Genomic DNA, 13,923 nt, shown 5'->3' on the forward strand with positions numbered 1-13,923 from the left:
CGCCCAATCGTTCTGCTGGTTGCTGTTTATGTACGACGAGGACACGAGGATGATTGCGCATTGAAGTCATTACAGTTGGTTTGATTCTGGATCCGGATCACGGTCTATCATCGCGTTAAACGCGTCGAAGATGGCGTACCCTTATATCGACACGCCGCGAACTGAGGTCGATGGAAACGCGACTTATTTGACCAACGGCTATCGGAGCGTGGGACGACACAATCTATCTGCACTTGATTCGGTCGAAAACTCATTTCAGTCGCCTTCGAAAGATGGGGACATTCTCAGGTCGCTCGGAGACCGAAGGCGTAGTTCCGGCGGGTTCAAGCTCAGCACACCGCGTGCTGGTACGAGTTCGAGGCCTATAAAAAGCGCGTTGAAATCTCGACAGCACCTCCCTACAGTTGCGCCTGCTAAAGGTGAATTTACTCCCTTGATGCAGAGCGCTACGAAGAACAATCTGTTGAGGAATCTGCCCACGACACGCGGTGCCGGCGACGTCAAAACACCGGCATACCTGAGAGCGAGTTATCGGAGTAACGTCAATACTCCGGGATTACCGCCCATGGAGATGACAGGAATTGACGAGGAGGAGGACATCACAGAAGAACCGACTCCTTTGCCGCAGGTTGCGAGCAGTAGTGTTCAGAGCACCCCGCTCCCTTCTTTGCGAAGAGATGGAAATGTCCTCAATGATGGACAGAATAATATGACCTTGAAGGAGCAGGAAAAGGTGAGTCAACAATGTCTTATTGACAAGATAGACCGCAATGAGAACTCTGCTAAAGACCATTTGCCTTAGTTAATCGATAAACTCGATAAAGATAATTTCGGGCTGAAACTGAAGATCCACTATCTGCAGGAGCAATTGCAGAAAGCAGGTCCCGAGTATAATCAAGCGGCTCTCAAGGAGAATACGGAACTCAAGGTTACGAAGCTGACCATGCAACGAGACATTGCGCGGTACAAGAAAAGCCTTCAACAGGCAGAACGCGACCTAGAAGCCTACCGTCTACAATTTCAGGAAGTGAAGGAAAAATTGCGAAGGAGACAGATTGATGAGACTGTGCAGCAAGAGTTGGACTTGATGCGAGAAGAGATGGAAAGGAAAGATAGCCGCGTAAGAGAGCTTCAAGAGGAGCTTAGAGAGGCCAAGGAACGCCAATCACAAAATCTTGAGAAACTTCGCGACGAAATTGAGGATTTGGAGGCGACCCTTCGGGAAAAGGATCGTACCATTGAAGCTCGTGAGGAAGAAATTGAAGAATTGAAAGACAGAGACAACAAGGACCGAGATTCCGTATCTGAGCTTGAAGCAGAGCTTCGACGCGCTAAGGAGCACCTGCAGGACTTGCAAACAAGTTTAGACCAGGCCAAGGCCGACGCCAATGAAGCCCGAAGTGCTGCGAACAAAGCTGTTCAGGAAAAGGAAAAGGCCGACCAAGACCTTCGGGAACTTCACGAAGAGATGGCGAATAAGTCTTTCAGCACTAAAGGCCTCACTCGGCAACTAGAGGAACGGACGACCAAATTGGAAGACGAGCTTGGTCATCTGCAGCGCGAGAATGATTCATTGAAGGAGCAGCTCGACATGAAGATGCAAAATGAACGCCGCCTGGAGGAACAGTACCGAAATTTCCAGCAGGATATAGATGAAGAGAAAAGAAAGTTGAGGGATGACGCTACAGCGGCAAAGCGCGAGCGAGACTCCACTCGACAAGAACGAGACAAACTGTTCGCCCAGTTGCAGGATGCCCTCGATGAACTGCAACGACGAACAGAAGAGAAAGATCTCTTACAAACCCGGCACCAAGCCCTGACTGATGAGTCTGGTAGTCTACAGCGCGAGCTTAGCCAGGAACGCTCTCAAGTTCGGGAACTTCAGCGAGCTTTGGACGAGGAAAAGCAGCGCTCATTGGAAAACGGACACATCATACGTGCACAGTACAAAGAAGAGGTCCAACGATTGCAGGAAGAAATTGAGTCTCTTCAGCACGAAATTGAAGACAAAGAAGGCCAGTTTGCGCTTGAGCAGGACAGGTGGGAAAGCGCAAAGCGGACTTTACAACTTCAGAAAGACCGGGCCGAGGACCAAGCGGCTGGCTACAAGCGTACTGTCGAGAAGCTCGAGCAAGTCGAGCACTCTCTTTCAGGCAAGGAAGTGAAACTGCAGGAGGTCATCGATAGTGAGAAGGCCCGTCATTTCAATGCAGAAGCAGTTCTTAGTCGCCAAGTGAAGGAATTAAATGACGACATTGCATCGAAACGGGAAGTTATCGATGAGCTGAGAAACGAGCTTCTGTCTGTCAAGGAAGAATTGAGAGTCGCCAAACGGGAGGAAGTGGCCTTGAGAGACAGAGTTCAGGCTCTAGAAGACGAGGTAGTTGTTCTTCAAGCGAGCTTAGAAGAAGAGCAAGAATACACGAAAGCTCGGCTGCAGAAAGGGTCTTCAGAAGACGGCCAGTTGCAAAAGTTGGTGGCAGAGAAGCAAAAGCTCCGTGATCAGCTGGCAAATGCGCACGTCGAACTACATGACCTGCGCACTTCAGTAGCTGAGCTAGAGGCCGAACGCGATGAACTCCAGAATCAACTCGATAACGTCAAAGACCAGGTTGACGATACGACCCGATTTGACCGAGAGAAGATTGATCTTCGCAAATCGATCCTGTGCCTTGAAGGTGAGGTAAAGAGATTAAAGGACGATAAGGCTTCACTTCTGGAAGCGAAAGAATCTCTTGAAAAGCAACTGAGCTCTGAAATTGAGCGTGCCACGCAGGAAGAGAACCGATTGTCGGCCGAAATTGATCAGCTTCAGGATAAGCTGCATGTGGCCTCCGGTGGGCGAGACAGAGAACTGACGCTGGCTAAAGGTAAAGTACAACGTCTGGAGAAGCGCATCCATGAGCTTGAGTCGCTTCTCGAACAGCAACCTCTTGGAGATATCGAGCAGTCTACTTCCAATGCAGACCTTTCAATGCTCCGTCATAATCTGGACGAGGCCCGAAAGAGAGAACGAGTCCTGCTACAAAGGGAAGCCGATCAGAAGTCGTCCGTTCGCAAATGCAAGCAGCGAATCTCTGAGCTGGAAAGGGAGCTCCACGATGCGTTGATGAATAAATACGAAACGAGTTCGCCTCATGGGTCGCCCTCCGACAGATTACATGAAGAAACACGGAGTCTACGGAAGCAGCTGTCTGAGGCTCATCGAACCCTGAAGGAGTTGCGAGCTAAGAACCGTGACCTCGAGCGAGCAGCCATGCGAGAGGAGGATCAGCGAGATCTCCACGAACTCCTCAAATCTTCCACTCTTGAAGCAGAGTCGCTAGCATTGCAAGTGTCTGAGAGGGATGCTCGCATCAGCGACTTGAAGTCGCAGCTTCGCAGAGTCCGTGAGGAGCGCGCCTTCTGTATCAGAAAAGCTGAGACGGCCACCAAGGAGCTGGAAGGTCTTCGAGAACGTTATGACAAAATCGTGAAGACCATTGAGTCCAACAGCGACAATAAGAACAGGCACGACAAAGAAATCCTAGGTCTTGGCAAGGAGATCATCTGGCTTCGAGCTCGGTTGAGGCGAGAGGAGAAGTTCCGGCGCGACCTAGCTTGGAGCAAGGGCTTGATGGAGCTTGGAGAACGAGTCCGCGTTGCTTGGTATGTGCACCTGTCCTGTATTTTCCCCCTCTCGTACAGCCGCTGACTATCAACTAGTAACGAGGCCGACCTCAGAATGATCAATGAGATGGGCGTCAAACCTCGGGAACGAACCCATTTCCGGACTCCACGGCAAAAACTGAAGACTGCGGTCTCCATGGTTCTGGCCACCGTTCGCATGCAAAGAAAGTCTCGTGAGTGGTCGAAGACGAAGAAGTTAGGCGAAGGTCTCAAGCGCGCCAAAAATGAAGTGTTGAAGAAGAGGAGGGAGAGCTCCGGCAAAGCTGCAATGACTTAAATCCTGATATTCTCCATTCCTTACTTATATTGTTCTCTGTTTCCTCCATATAGCCCTCATTCTTGTCTGATTCTGTTGCAGAGATTCCCCAGTGTGCTTTGCATACCTCATTCGCATATGGCCTTGTTTAGCTTCTTTCCTAGGGTGTTTGATGGATGTATTAGTTTCAGTCTTTATTACTGCGAACGCTCTGGGCTTTTTGACTCATCGCCAGCTTCGAGCTGGGGCTACTGCGGAGTTGGGCATAGGTTATGACTTTGGGCATTGTTGCTTCCATGATCAGGATATTCCAATGAGATATGTCATTTTTTTACTCGCTTTTGGTTACCAGGAACCAACCCAGTCCACATGAGGGACAACTAGAAAGAATTTAAATTCGAATCTGGCTATTGATCCTTGACAGCTCGTTTGTAGCATAAAGTTTGTGACAAAGCTCTTCGTGAGAATATGAACAAGTTCAACCCATATCCAAGCCATTTAAGTGTGACAAAAGACACAAGAGATGAGAAGAAAGAACGCCTCGCCTCGCCGAACGGATAACGCTTCTGAACACCGAGCTCTTGATGACAACATGAAGAAGAAAAGATAAGGACATAGCGAAGACATAACGCATAGTGATGGCTGTATGTGGGATAACAGGGCCGAAGTCGGCTCTTTGAAGCTTTCCCCAATGCGTCGGGGGAAAAAATCTCAAAGACGCATATGTATACCGGGTGCCGATAGGAAGGCAGTATGCAGTGAGTTTCTATCAGTTGTATCGTTGCAGGAACAGACGTGAAGAACGAAGAAAGGGACAAATCAAGCTCCCTCACTGCCGAATTCTTTGGTCCATTCTGCGTTCCTTTGGAGGTCTTCCTGGCTGACTGTTGGTCTTGAATTGCGAACAGCTTTGATAAAGTCCTTCAACATAAGAGGTGGCTCAAGGAGCTGATCGGCTTCGATGTTCACCCATGACATCTCGGTCGCACCGCTATCGCCGGGCGAGCACGGGGTCAACTTCTCCGCGCCATCGACCATGACCTGCCGCTTGTCAGTGAGGTCCAAGTCATAAGGAACGAGACGCGAGGCGCTTACCTTCTTATAATGCGTCGCTGTCTGGATTTTACGAATGGGCTGCATTAGTGCGTCTTGGACGGCGATGCTGATATCGCTACCAGAATAGCCCTCACTCATCTCGGCCAAAGTCCGGTAGTCGGCCTGCGTCATGTGGCACGGTGTTTGGCCCACGGCGAGCATGAACATCTTCATCCGGGCGTTGATATCGGGAAGACTGATATGTACTCTCCGCTGGAATCTTCGTCGAATCGCTGCATCTAGTTGCCAAGGAATATTCGTTGCGCCTAAGATCAGCACTCCTCGCGAATCCTTGCCCACGCCGTCCATTTGTACAAGAAGTTCCGTCTTGATACGGCGAGACGCCTCTGACTCTCCTTCGCCACGAGGTCCACAAAGCGCATCTACCTCGTCGATGAAGATGATCGCTGGTTTGTTTTCGCGCGCCATATTGAAGAGCTGCTTGACAAGTCTGCAGAGTATGTGTCAGTGAAACCCGTACCGATAGAGTGCGATGCTCGTCGCTCCAGGAAAATCTATACCTTTCACTCTCACCCATCCACTTAGAAACCAAGTCACTGCTACTGACACTGAAGAACGTGCTGTTTGCTTCCGTCGCAACGGCTTTTGCCAGGTATGACTTTCCGGTACCGGGAGGTCCGTACAGCAGAATACCCTTCCAAGGCTGCCGTTTCCCAGTGAACAGGTGCGGAAACTTGATAGGTAAGATAACAGCCTCCTTTAAAGCCTCCTTGGCGCTTTCAAGACCTGCAACATCCTCCCATTTCACGTTCGGTTTGTCCGACAAGATAGCGCCAGCAAGGGCCGACCGTAGCTTCTTCGCATCGGCATCTTCATTATCGTCGTCTTCCTTCCTGATGAAACATATATGTTAGTATGATACTCAAACAATTCGACCACTATCGCTGCAAAGACAGGAATTCCGAAGCCATACCCGCCCTTCCCACTTCCTTGCGCCACCTTGCCGTTGGCGCCAATAGCACTCGGTTTCTTTTTGTCTTCACTCTGAGCCAGGTGGTTCTTAAGTTTCTCTGCTCGATCCATATACTCGGCCGTCTTTGCGCGAATCATCTCCTTGGACTTGGGGTTTTTCTCCCACTTCAAGGCCAGCATAAACAGCTCCAGTGCGGAGTAGTAGCCCTGATACGCCTTCTCGTACTCGCCCCCATTGTCGAGCTCGATGGCCTTTTTCACGGCATCGATCGCCCGACCTAAGAAATCGGTATTATTGGTCATGATCACACGCAGTTCAAACTGCTTGTTTCTCCAACACTGGCCTCGTCGTCGGGGAGCCGATCGGAGAGTGAAAGGCGGGGGAGCAACGAAGGGACAGTTGCCTGGTTGATCTGATTGCCAGGTGAACGGGGTAACCGGCGAAACAGCTAAAACGATTGAGCGAGGCCGAGAACCAGGAGCTTTTTTTTCAACGCATAAGCAAATCGTGTTAATGCGACAGAAGGGACAGTAAGTGCTTGTCTTGTTCACAGCAGTATGACGATGAGAGAAAGCGGACGGCCACTCGCCTGGAGGAAGTAAGCTGGTTTGGTCGTTGTTTACCGTTCTGTCATTACGGTAATTACCAGCATTTTGTGTCCCCGCCAACGCCCCTCACGCTCAAGAGACAGCATTGCCAAAACCACAGTCAACTTTGGAAGTAGTTGAGGATACTTAAGACACTATGGCAGACCCGCAGAAGCAGTTTCAGGCTCTCTCTGATGAGTATCAGAAGCTACAAACTGGTATGTGATCCCGGTTTCCAGCATCCAAACGATTCAATCAACTCGATGGCATCATCGCAAGCTCTAACGCGCTGCCGATATCATATCCAGATCTCGAAGGTTTCATCGATGCTCGCCAGAAACTCGAGTCGCAACAGCAGGAGAACAAGGGCGTGCAGGGAGAATTCGACAAATTGGATGAGGACTCGAAAATTTACAAGATCGTGGGGCCCGTCTTATTGAAGCAAGACAAGAACGAGGCCGTCATGGCTGTAAACGGACGACTTGAGTTTATTGAGAAGGAAATGTGCGTTTTCCCTTATCATATACTTCCAGCACGGATCGAAGATCATGGCTGACGGCAGCAATAGCAAGAGAATTGAGGGACAGATCAAGGAGGCTCAAGAAAAGGCCGAGAAGAAGCGCGCGGAGGTGAGAGATACCTCCAGAAAGCTATCATAGTCGTGTTCTGACGGTCTATTGTCATGGCAGATTGTTCAATTCCAAACTCAGCTTCAGCAGCAAGCTGCCGCTTCCGCTTGAGAATTCTGAGATCCTGGTTCAATCCGGTTCCCTGGGAGGTCTAATCCTAATGTCAACGATGCCAGGCCACACTCCTATTGGGAATGCCTTTTCGCGAAGCTCCACCTCGTCTGTGTGATACAAGCCGTGCTCTACGCTCCTTTGGCCATCATAAGAGGATAGTCCAGATTCGCTTAGTCCAGATTAAGCGAGTCTGGTCAACTACCGGGTCGGGTCAGAGGAGGGTTGTTTTGCCGATTTCTCGACGTATTCGTCACTAACCAATATGTGTGAAGCCTGTCTGGAGGGTTCTAACGGCGAAACTTTCTATATACCCCCTTTGTGTTGAGCTGCAGTCTTGAAGTCGTATCGGGTGTTAGCCGATGCTGGAAGACTATGCATTGAATTTGTCCATAGAGTCAAGACGAATAATAGCTCGTACAGTCAGAATGGCCCGCACTTACATACGCAACGGATCACTCCTAGTCATGAGTCGTCTGCGACACCAGATCATTGAGCGCTATTGGGATATATTTGCTTTTCAATGGGTCTCCAACGCTACCTGTGGCTATAAAATCATCGCTTGTGAATCTATTTCGTCGACTCCTCCCATTGTACGCCGACCCATTCCTCACGCCATCCGACTACTCCGACCTGTTTCGGCCCACAGTCCTTACTGCAAACACCAAGAATGATGGTGCCCCATTCCATACCAGCATCATCCTTGAGTCCTAAGCCGACTCCCTCGCGGCCCTCTTCTAAGACAGTAATAGCGTGCGGCACAAGTTGTAGCTCAAAGACACGTTCACTACCGCAGTACTCGCAGCGTGGGAACCGGCTCGCACCACTTGCGACAGTCGTCACCCGCGGACCGGAGGTGCCATGCTTCGGGTCGTGGAGTCGCTTGCCCACAGCGTCTGTGTAAGAATAGAGGAGCGGAGATCCACGGAACTCATAGCGCAGAACTTGTTCTGGGTTGTGTGCTAAGCGTGTTGAGAATCGGATAAAGGCCTTGTCCAACTCAGACTCAAAGGCATCCTTGAGATCTGAAGAAGACCCTTTGCCTGTTTCCTCCTCTTCGGTGTTATCTATGGTGACATTCGCAGGTATTGTTGGTGTGGAGGGTCGAGAAAGGGTCTCATATTCGGCGTCCAGGTAAAACTGCGGATACGGAGCTGGGAAGGCGGACTTCTCAGGCCAAGGGGCAGCGGGTCCAGCGGCTTCCGGTGGCATAGTTTCTGGGGGTGGGGAGGAGACTCTGACCTTGTCGGCGAAGGTCTCGGACAGTGTGTTAGTTGATGGTGTTGTAGTTGAGGTCTCCTTAGCTGGCGTCGGTGCTGCAGTAGGAGCCGCAAATGGGTTGCTGGCAATCGCTGAAGATGTGTTCGATGAGGAGAAGGGATTCGGGTTCGCGGAGACACTGCCAGTGAGGGAGGTAGTACCGAATAGACTCGCTCCGAGATCCTGCTTGGGAGCCTCGACCTTCTGTTGTTTGTCCTCCTTCGGCTTCTCTTCTGTTTTCCGTGGCGCCTGCTCGACCTTGAGCTTCCTCACTGCGCGCAACGCCCTGATGCTGCCTGGCTTCTTGTTGCATGCCTTTCTGGGGCATCCAAATATATACAACCGTCTCTCATCATCAGGAAAATGAGCGGGAAGGTCACCGTGCAATTCAAGGAGGAGAAGCATCGGACTGTTGCAAACCTTGCAGTTGGCGAAATCACCTGGGGGCGGGGTAGAATCGTCAAGCCATGTCTAGGGATGGGGATCAGTATGAATACATCCCCTGAGGGTCGAGTCGGTCACATACCGGCCAGCCTCCAAGGTGACTGATAGTATCATCTATGACTTCTTCGGAAGGATATCCTAGAAGCACTCCGGTCTCAGTGAAATCCCCCTCATCATCGAAACCCGAGGAATCGCTGTCGTACGGGTCCATTGTCGTGAGATCTAGTAATCAACAAAGGAAACGATTAGACTTGAGTTTTATTTCCAGAAATTGCATATGAACAACAAGCAAAGTGTAGCGCTATCACCCCTCCAAAAGTTCTTTACCTCCGAAAAAAAGATAAAAAAGATCGGGCGCGATAAGCGATACGAGCCTGGTATTAAACTAGTCCGGATATGGACTAGGACGATTTGTCCTCATGTGCTGTCTTGGGGCCTCATCCTCCCCAACGACACCACTTCCTGTGAAGAACATCTGATATATTGTTCTGTTTAAACAAGGAGACTCAATTTTGTATATCGCATACTATCGTCTATTGATGGAAAGTTGTGGTTCCGATTGAGACAGTGAATCGAGGTTGTTTTGGCCGGAACTCCATCAGTGACGTACTAGTAGTTTGGTTGATCCTAGGTAGTGCTCTCAAGCATCAACTATACCATTGGAAGACATCTAATGCACTTATGGATTCCTCATCGCAGTCTATCCAACATGCATTGCTACGCTTTTTTACTGTCTCACTTGCAATAGTCCTTTGTTTTGCCTCGCTCATCAATGCAGAACAACAACCCCTAGGTACACCTCGCGACAGCCCAAAACGGGTTGCAATAATCGGTGAGCAGCTCGATATCTGGATATTACCAATAGAAGACTAACATCGATTCAGGAGCCGGGGCTGCAGGGTCATCGGCTGCGTACTCTTTGCGCAAGTTTGCAGATTCTCTTCAGGTTCCAGTTGACATCACGGTCTATGAGCGGAATTCATATATCGGCGGCCGTTCAACAACCGTCAACGCGCTGGATGATCCGAAGTACCCAGTAGAGCTGGGAGCCTCAATCTTCGTGTCGGTCAACTATAACTTAGTGAACACCTCCAAGGAATTGGGACTTACTGTCCGCAGCGCCGACCACGCTCGCCCCAGAGAGTCTGACGATACGATTGGTGTCTGGGATGGCGAGCAATTCGTGCTGGTGCTACAGGACACCTACAGCTGGTGGAATATTGCTAAACTGTTATGGCGCTATGGATGGTCACCGATCCGCACTCAGAGCTTAATGAAAAGCACCGTCAACAAGTTTCTCCGACTTTATGACTCGCCTTATTTCCCATTCAGATCGCTTACTTCGGCTGCGGCCGCAGTTGACTTGCTAAATACCACGTCAGTCCCGGGAGATGTGCTGCTTCAGAATAGCGGTATATCCGCGGACTTTTCACGGGACGTGATTCAAGCGAGCACGCGGGTCAACTACGGGCAGAATCTACCTCTGATCCACGGTCTCGAGGCGATGGTTTGCATGGCTACGGACGGAGCGGTTTCTATCGAGGGCGGCAATTGGCAGATTTTCGATGGCATGCTGACGTCCTCAGAGGCCGATGTCAGAGTCAATCACAGTGTAACATCCATTGAACGGAATGCCGACGGCACATTGACCGTCGGGTTCAAGGCTACCGAAGTCGAAGAAAGCTCCGTGTTCGACGAGGTGGTTATCGCGGGTCCACTACAATACTCAGACATCGCTATCGAACCACCCCTCGAGCACGTCCCCGATGAAATCCCCTACGTCAAGCTCCATGTGACCCTCTTCTCCTCACCACATCTCCTTTCTCCGCAGTTCTTCAATCTCCCCTCAGACAGTCGCGCTCCCGAAACCATTCTCACGACGCTTCCCCGCGGGGTGGACCTGGGCTCCAACAAGGCAGGCGTCGGCCCAGCCGACTTCTGGAGCATCAGTACCCTCCGCACTGTGCAAGTCCGGCGTAGCGACGGTACCCACGAGAAACAGTACGTGTACAAGGTGTTCTCGCCCGAGCGTCTCACCGCGTCGTTCGTGGGCACTATCCTCGGTCTCGGGCACAAAGGACTCTCCACCAATTCGACAATTGGAGACCTTCCACAGGATGATGTAAGTTGGCACCATGAGAAAATCTGGAATCCGTACCCGTTCCTCTACCCGCGTGTTACCTTCGAGGACACCATGCTTGCGCCGAATCTCTGGTACACGGGCGGCATTGAGAGCTTCATCTCGACCATGGAGACCAGTGCCCTGATGGGTAAGAATATTGCTTCGTTGATCTCGCAGTCATGGGAGGATCAAAAGGGCAGCAGTGCCCAGGAAACGACTCGCCAGGGAAAGACTGAGCTCTGAGAGATTTGAAGATATATTCCTTTAGTTTGTCTCACTGCAGCTACAGGAAGTATATAAATGCCTGCCCACGATGGTGGAAATGAGGCTCATGTTGCAAGACAACAATCCTTCCCCTAATCATATTCCTGAAACATGATCATGTAGATTCTAATTCACTAAGCCCGTGCTGGAAACGGACGCTGAAGATGACAAGCTGAGAGAAGCTCGGCAGCATTCGAAGTGGATAAGATGAGGACAGTTGGAACTACAGTTGAATGGTTGCGAAAGGGAATATCTTGAAATCATTAATCTTTTTAGTCCATTCATAGACTACCTTGGTCAAGATGATTGATGGTAGCTAAAGCCTAATTTGTGGCCAGACAGTGAACCTTTCGTCCTGTTGAAGAAATGTTGAATATTTGTTCATGCTCATGTATACCGTATCCCATGACCCGCGTAAGGTTGAAAAAGCAGACCTGTAAAAACCCCTGAACGTACTCCCGGCGACCCAATTTTATACGCAATGATGTTGAACTCGTCAAAAGCCTGAAGAAAACCAGAAAAGCATATTTTGGTATCATGTGAGATTATTTGTTCTGCCCTGATGTTTAAACAGGCAGGGGGAAGGTGCTGGCCCACTCGGCGACCTCCTTGCGGAGAGCGAGGATCTCGGGGACAGAGTCGGAGGCAACCTTAGCCTTGAAGTCCTTGAGCTTGTTGGCCTCCTTGGGCAGGTCAGCCTGGATGCTCTTGCAAAGGTTGATGACCTGGTCGATGTAGCGAGCGACGCGCTTGAAGTCCTCCTCGCCCATACCACGGCTGGTCATAGCGGGGGCACCGATACGGATACCGCATGGGGTCAGGGCAGACTTGTCACCAGGGATGGAGTTCTTGTTGCAGGCAATGTTGATCTGCTCGAGGACAGCCTCGACACGAGCACCATCAAGACCCTTGGGGCGGAGGTCCAGCAGGACCATGTGGCTGTCGGTACCGTCAGAGACGAGCTTGTGGCCGAGAGCCTTGAACTCAACCTCAAGAGCCTTGGCGTTCTTGATAACCTGCTCCTGGTACTGGCGGAACTCAGGAGTGGCGGCCTGCTTGAGGGCGACAGCCAGAGCAGTGATGGTGTGGTTGTGGGGACCACCCTGGTGACCAGGGAAGACGGAGAAGTTGATAGGACCCTCAAGATCATACATGATGTCCTTGCCGGTCTTGGGGTCAGTGCTGCGCACGCCCTTGCGGAAGAAGATCATGGCACCACGGGGACCACGGAGAGACTTGTGGGTGGTGGTGGTAACCACATCGGCGTACTCGAAGGGAGAAGGAATGACACCGGCAGCAATCAGACCGGAGATGTGAGCCATGTCGACAATCAGGTAGGCGCCAACCTTGTCGGCAATCTTGCGCATACGGGCGTAGTCAATGAGACGGCAGTAGGCAGAAGTACCAGCAACCAAGCACTTGGGACGGTAGAGCTCAGCGTTGGCCTCGAGGGTATCGTAGTCAATGATGCCGGTCTCAGTGTTGACCCGGTAGGGGAAGGTCTCAAAGTAGGTAGAAACAGCGGAAATCCTGGGCAAGTTAACACACTGTTCGACGACAGAAGGTAACGATGGAGACTTACTTTCTGGCAGGAGTCTGGTAACCGTGACTCAGGTGACCTCCGTGGGGAAGATCCAGACCCATGAGACGGTCATGGGGGCGCATGAGAGCCTGGTAGACCTCCAGGTTGGCAGGGCTACCACTGAGGCACTGAACGTTGACACCCCACTTCTCGGGGTCGAGGTTGAAAGCCTTCAGGGCACGAGCCTGGCAGGTGAGCTCAATTGCATCAATGTGCTGGTTACCACCGTAGTAACGAGCACCGGGGTAACCCTCGGAGTACTTGTTGCTCATGGGAGAGCCGAGAGCATCGAAAACGGCACGGGAAGTGACGTTCTCAGAGGCAATTAGGAGGATGGACTCGCGCTGACGCTTGATCTCTTTTTCCTGTTGGAGAAGCCTGGATTAGTCGAAACAGCCCCGGTATTATTCATCCTCAACCTCAATTCGAAGGAGGGACAAATGCAGTAGAGCATACCATGATCTGAGCAATCTCAGGGTCGGAGTCGACCAGAGACTTCTCCATTTGCTACAACGTATGAGTCAGTCTTGTGAGCTCGTAAGACAAATCTCAAGGTGGGATGATTCACCTCGCGGTGAGCCTGCGACAAAGCGTAGGTGGCCATTGTGAGTGGTGGTATTGTCCAAATGAAAGAAAACGATGGACAAAAGGGTAAAGTGAGATGATAGGGATGAAGAGAAACGGGAAGAGAGGAGAAAAAAGGTTGGGGGAACGAAGGCGAAGAAAAGAGCACAGGAAAATCCGGTGATGGTGGGGGGAGGAGTCGGTGGGCGGGATGGGTGCCTCAGGAAGCCAATGAGTGCAGTTCTGGTGCTGCTGTCAACGTTCGGGGCCCGAACGACATCGGAGGTTGATGAAGTTCAACCGGGGTCCTCACCGGCGCTTTCTTAGCAAAAACCGGAGAAAATTTGTTCTTTAGATTGGGAGCCATCAAACTTGCTCTATTTTTGACTAATTGTGATTAGACTAG

General features: G+C 50.9%; 6 protein-coding genes across 6 annotated transcripts; 3 read left to right on the forward strand and 3 right to left on the reverse strand.

Moving 5' to 3' along the window:
* Nucleotides 1-130: 130 nt before the first annotated feature.
* Nucleotides 131-3,946, forward strand: ALT_1826 (putative spindle-pole body protein (Pcp1); the record flags this gene model as incomplete). Its single annotated transcript, XM_089599219.1, has 4 exons — nucleotides 131-347; nucleotides 405-733; nucleotides 803-3,648; nucleotides 3,706-3,946. The coding sequence occupies 4 exons, from the start codon at nucleotides 131-133 to the stop codon at nucleotides 3,944-3,946; spliced, it is 3,633 nt and encodes a 1,210-aa protein (XP_089456365.1).
* A 798-nt stretch (nucleotides 3,947-4,744) lies between these two features.
* ALT_1827 (AAA family ATPase VPS4) lies at nucleotides 4,745-6,256 on the reverse strand (the record flags this gene model as incomplete). The annotated part of the gene is made up of 3 exons (XM_089599220.1): nucleotides 4,745-5,471; nucleotides 5,542-5,874; nucleotides 5,955-6,256. The coding sequence occupies 3 exons, from the start codon at nucleotides 6,254-6,256 to the stop codon at nucleotides 4,745-4,747; spliced, it is 1,362 nt and encodes a 453-aa protein (XP_089456366.1).
* A 442-nt stretch (nucleotides 6,257-6,698) lies between these two features.
* On the forward strand, nucleotides 6,699-7,281 carry ALT_1828 (tubulin-binding prefolding complex subunit YKE2; the record flags this gene model as incomplete). Its single annotated transcript, XM_033559283.2, has 4 exons — nucleotides 6,699-6,759; nucleotides 6,850-7,045; nucleotides 7,110-7,170; nucleotides 7,231-7,281. 4 exons carry the CDS (start codon nucleotides 6,699-6,701, stop codon nucleotides 7,279-7,281), a joined length of 369 nt encoding a protein of 122 aa, XP_033415174.2.
* Nucleotides 7,282-7,851: 570 nt separating this feature from the next.
* ALT_1829 (small subunit rRNA maturation protein TSR4) lies at nucleotides 7,852-9,196 on the reverse strand (the record flags this gene model as incomplete). Its single annotated transcript, XM_033559284.2, has 2 exons — nucleotides 7,852-9,012; nucleotides 9,068-9,196. The coding sequence occupies 2 exons, from the start codon at nucleotides 9,194-9,196 to the stop codon at nucleotides 7,852-7,854; spliced, it is 1,290 nt and encodes a 429-aa protein (XP_033415175.2).
* Nucleotides 9,197-9,666: 470 nt separating this feature from the next.
* ALT_1830 (putative prenylcysteine lyase) lies at nucleotides 9,667-11,350 on the forward strand (the record flags this gene model as incomplete). Its single annotated transcript, XM_033559285.2, has 2 exons — nucleotides 9,667-9,817; nucleotides 9,870-11,350. The coding sequence occupies 2 exons, from the start codon at nucleotides 9,667-9,669 to the stop codon at nucleotides 11,348-11,350; spliced, it is 1,632 nt and encodes a 543-aa protein (XP_033415176.2).
* Nucleotides 11,351-11,937: 587 nt separating this feature from the next.
* On the reverse strand, nucleotides 11,938-13,557 carry ALT_1831 (glycine hydroxymethyltransferase SHM2; the record flags this gene model as incomplete). Its single annotated transcript, XM_033559286.2, has 4 exons — nucleotides 11,938-12,901; nucleotides 12,954-13,318; nucleotides 13,410-13,460; nucleotides 13,522-13,557. The coding sequence occupies 4 exons, from the start codon at nucleotides 13,555-13,557 to the stop codon at nucleotides 11,938-11,940; spliced, it is 1,416 nt and encodes a 471-aa protein (XP_033415177.1).
* Nucleotides 13,558-13,923: the final 366 nt, after the last annotated feature.

Source organism: Aspergillus lentulus (assembly GCF_001445615.1).
Source record: "Aspergillus lentulus DNA, contig: Alt04, strain: IFM 54703, whole genome shotgun sequence".
NCBI classification, from domain to species: domain Eukaryota; kingdom Fungi; phylum Ascomycota; class Eurotiomycetes; order Eurotiales; family Aspergillaceae; genus Aspergillus; species Aspergillus lentulus.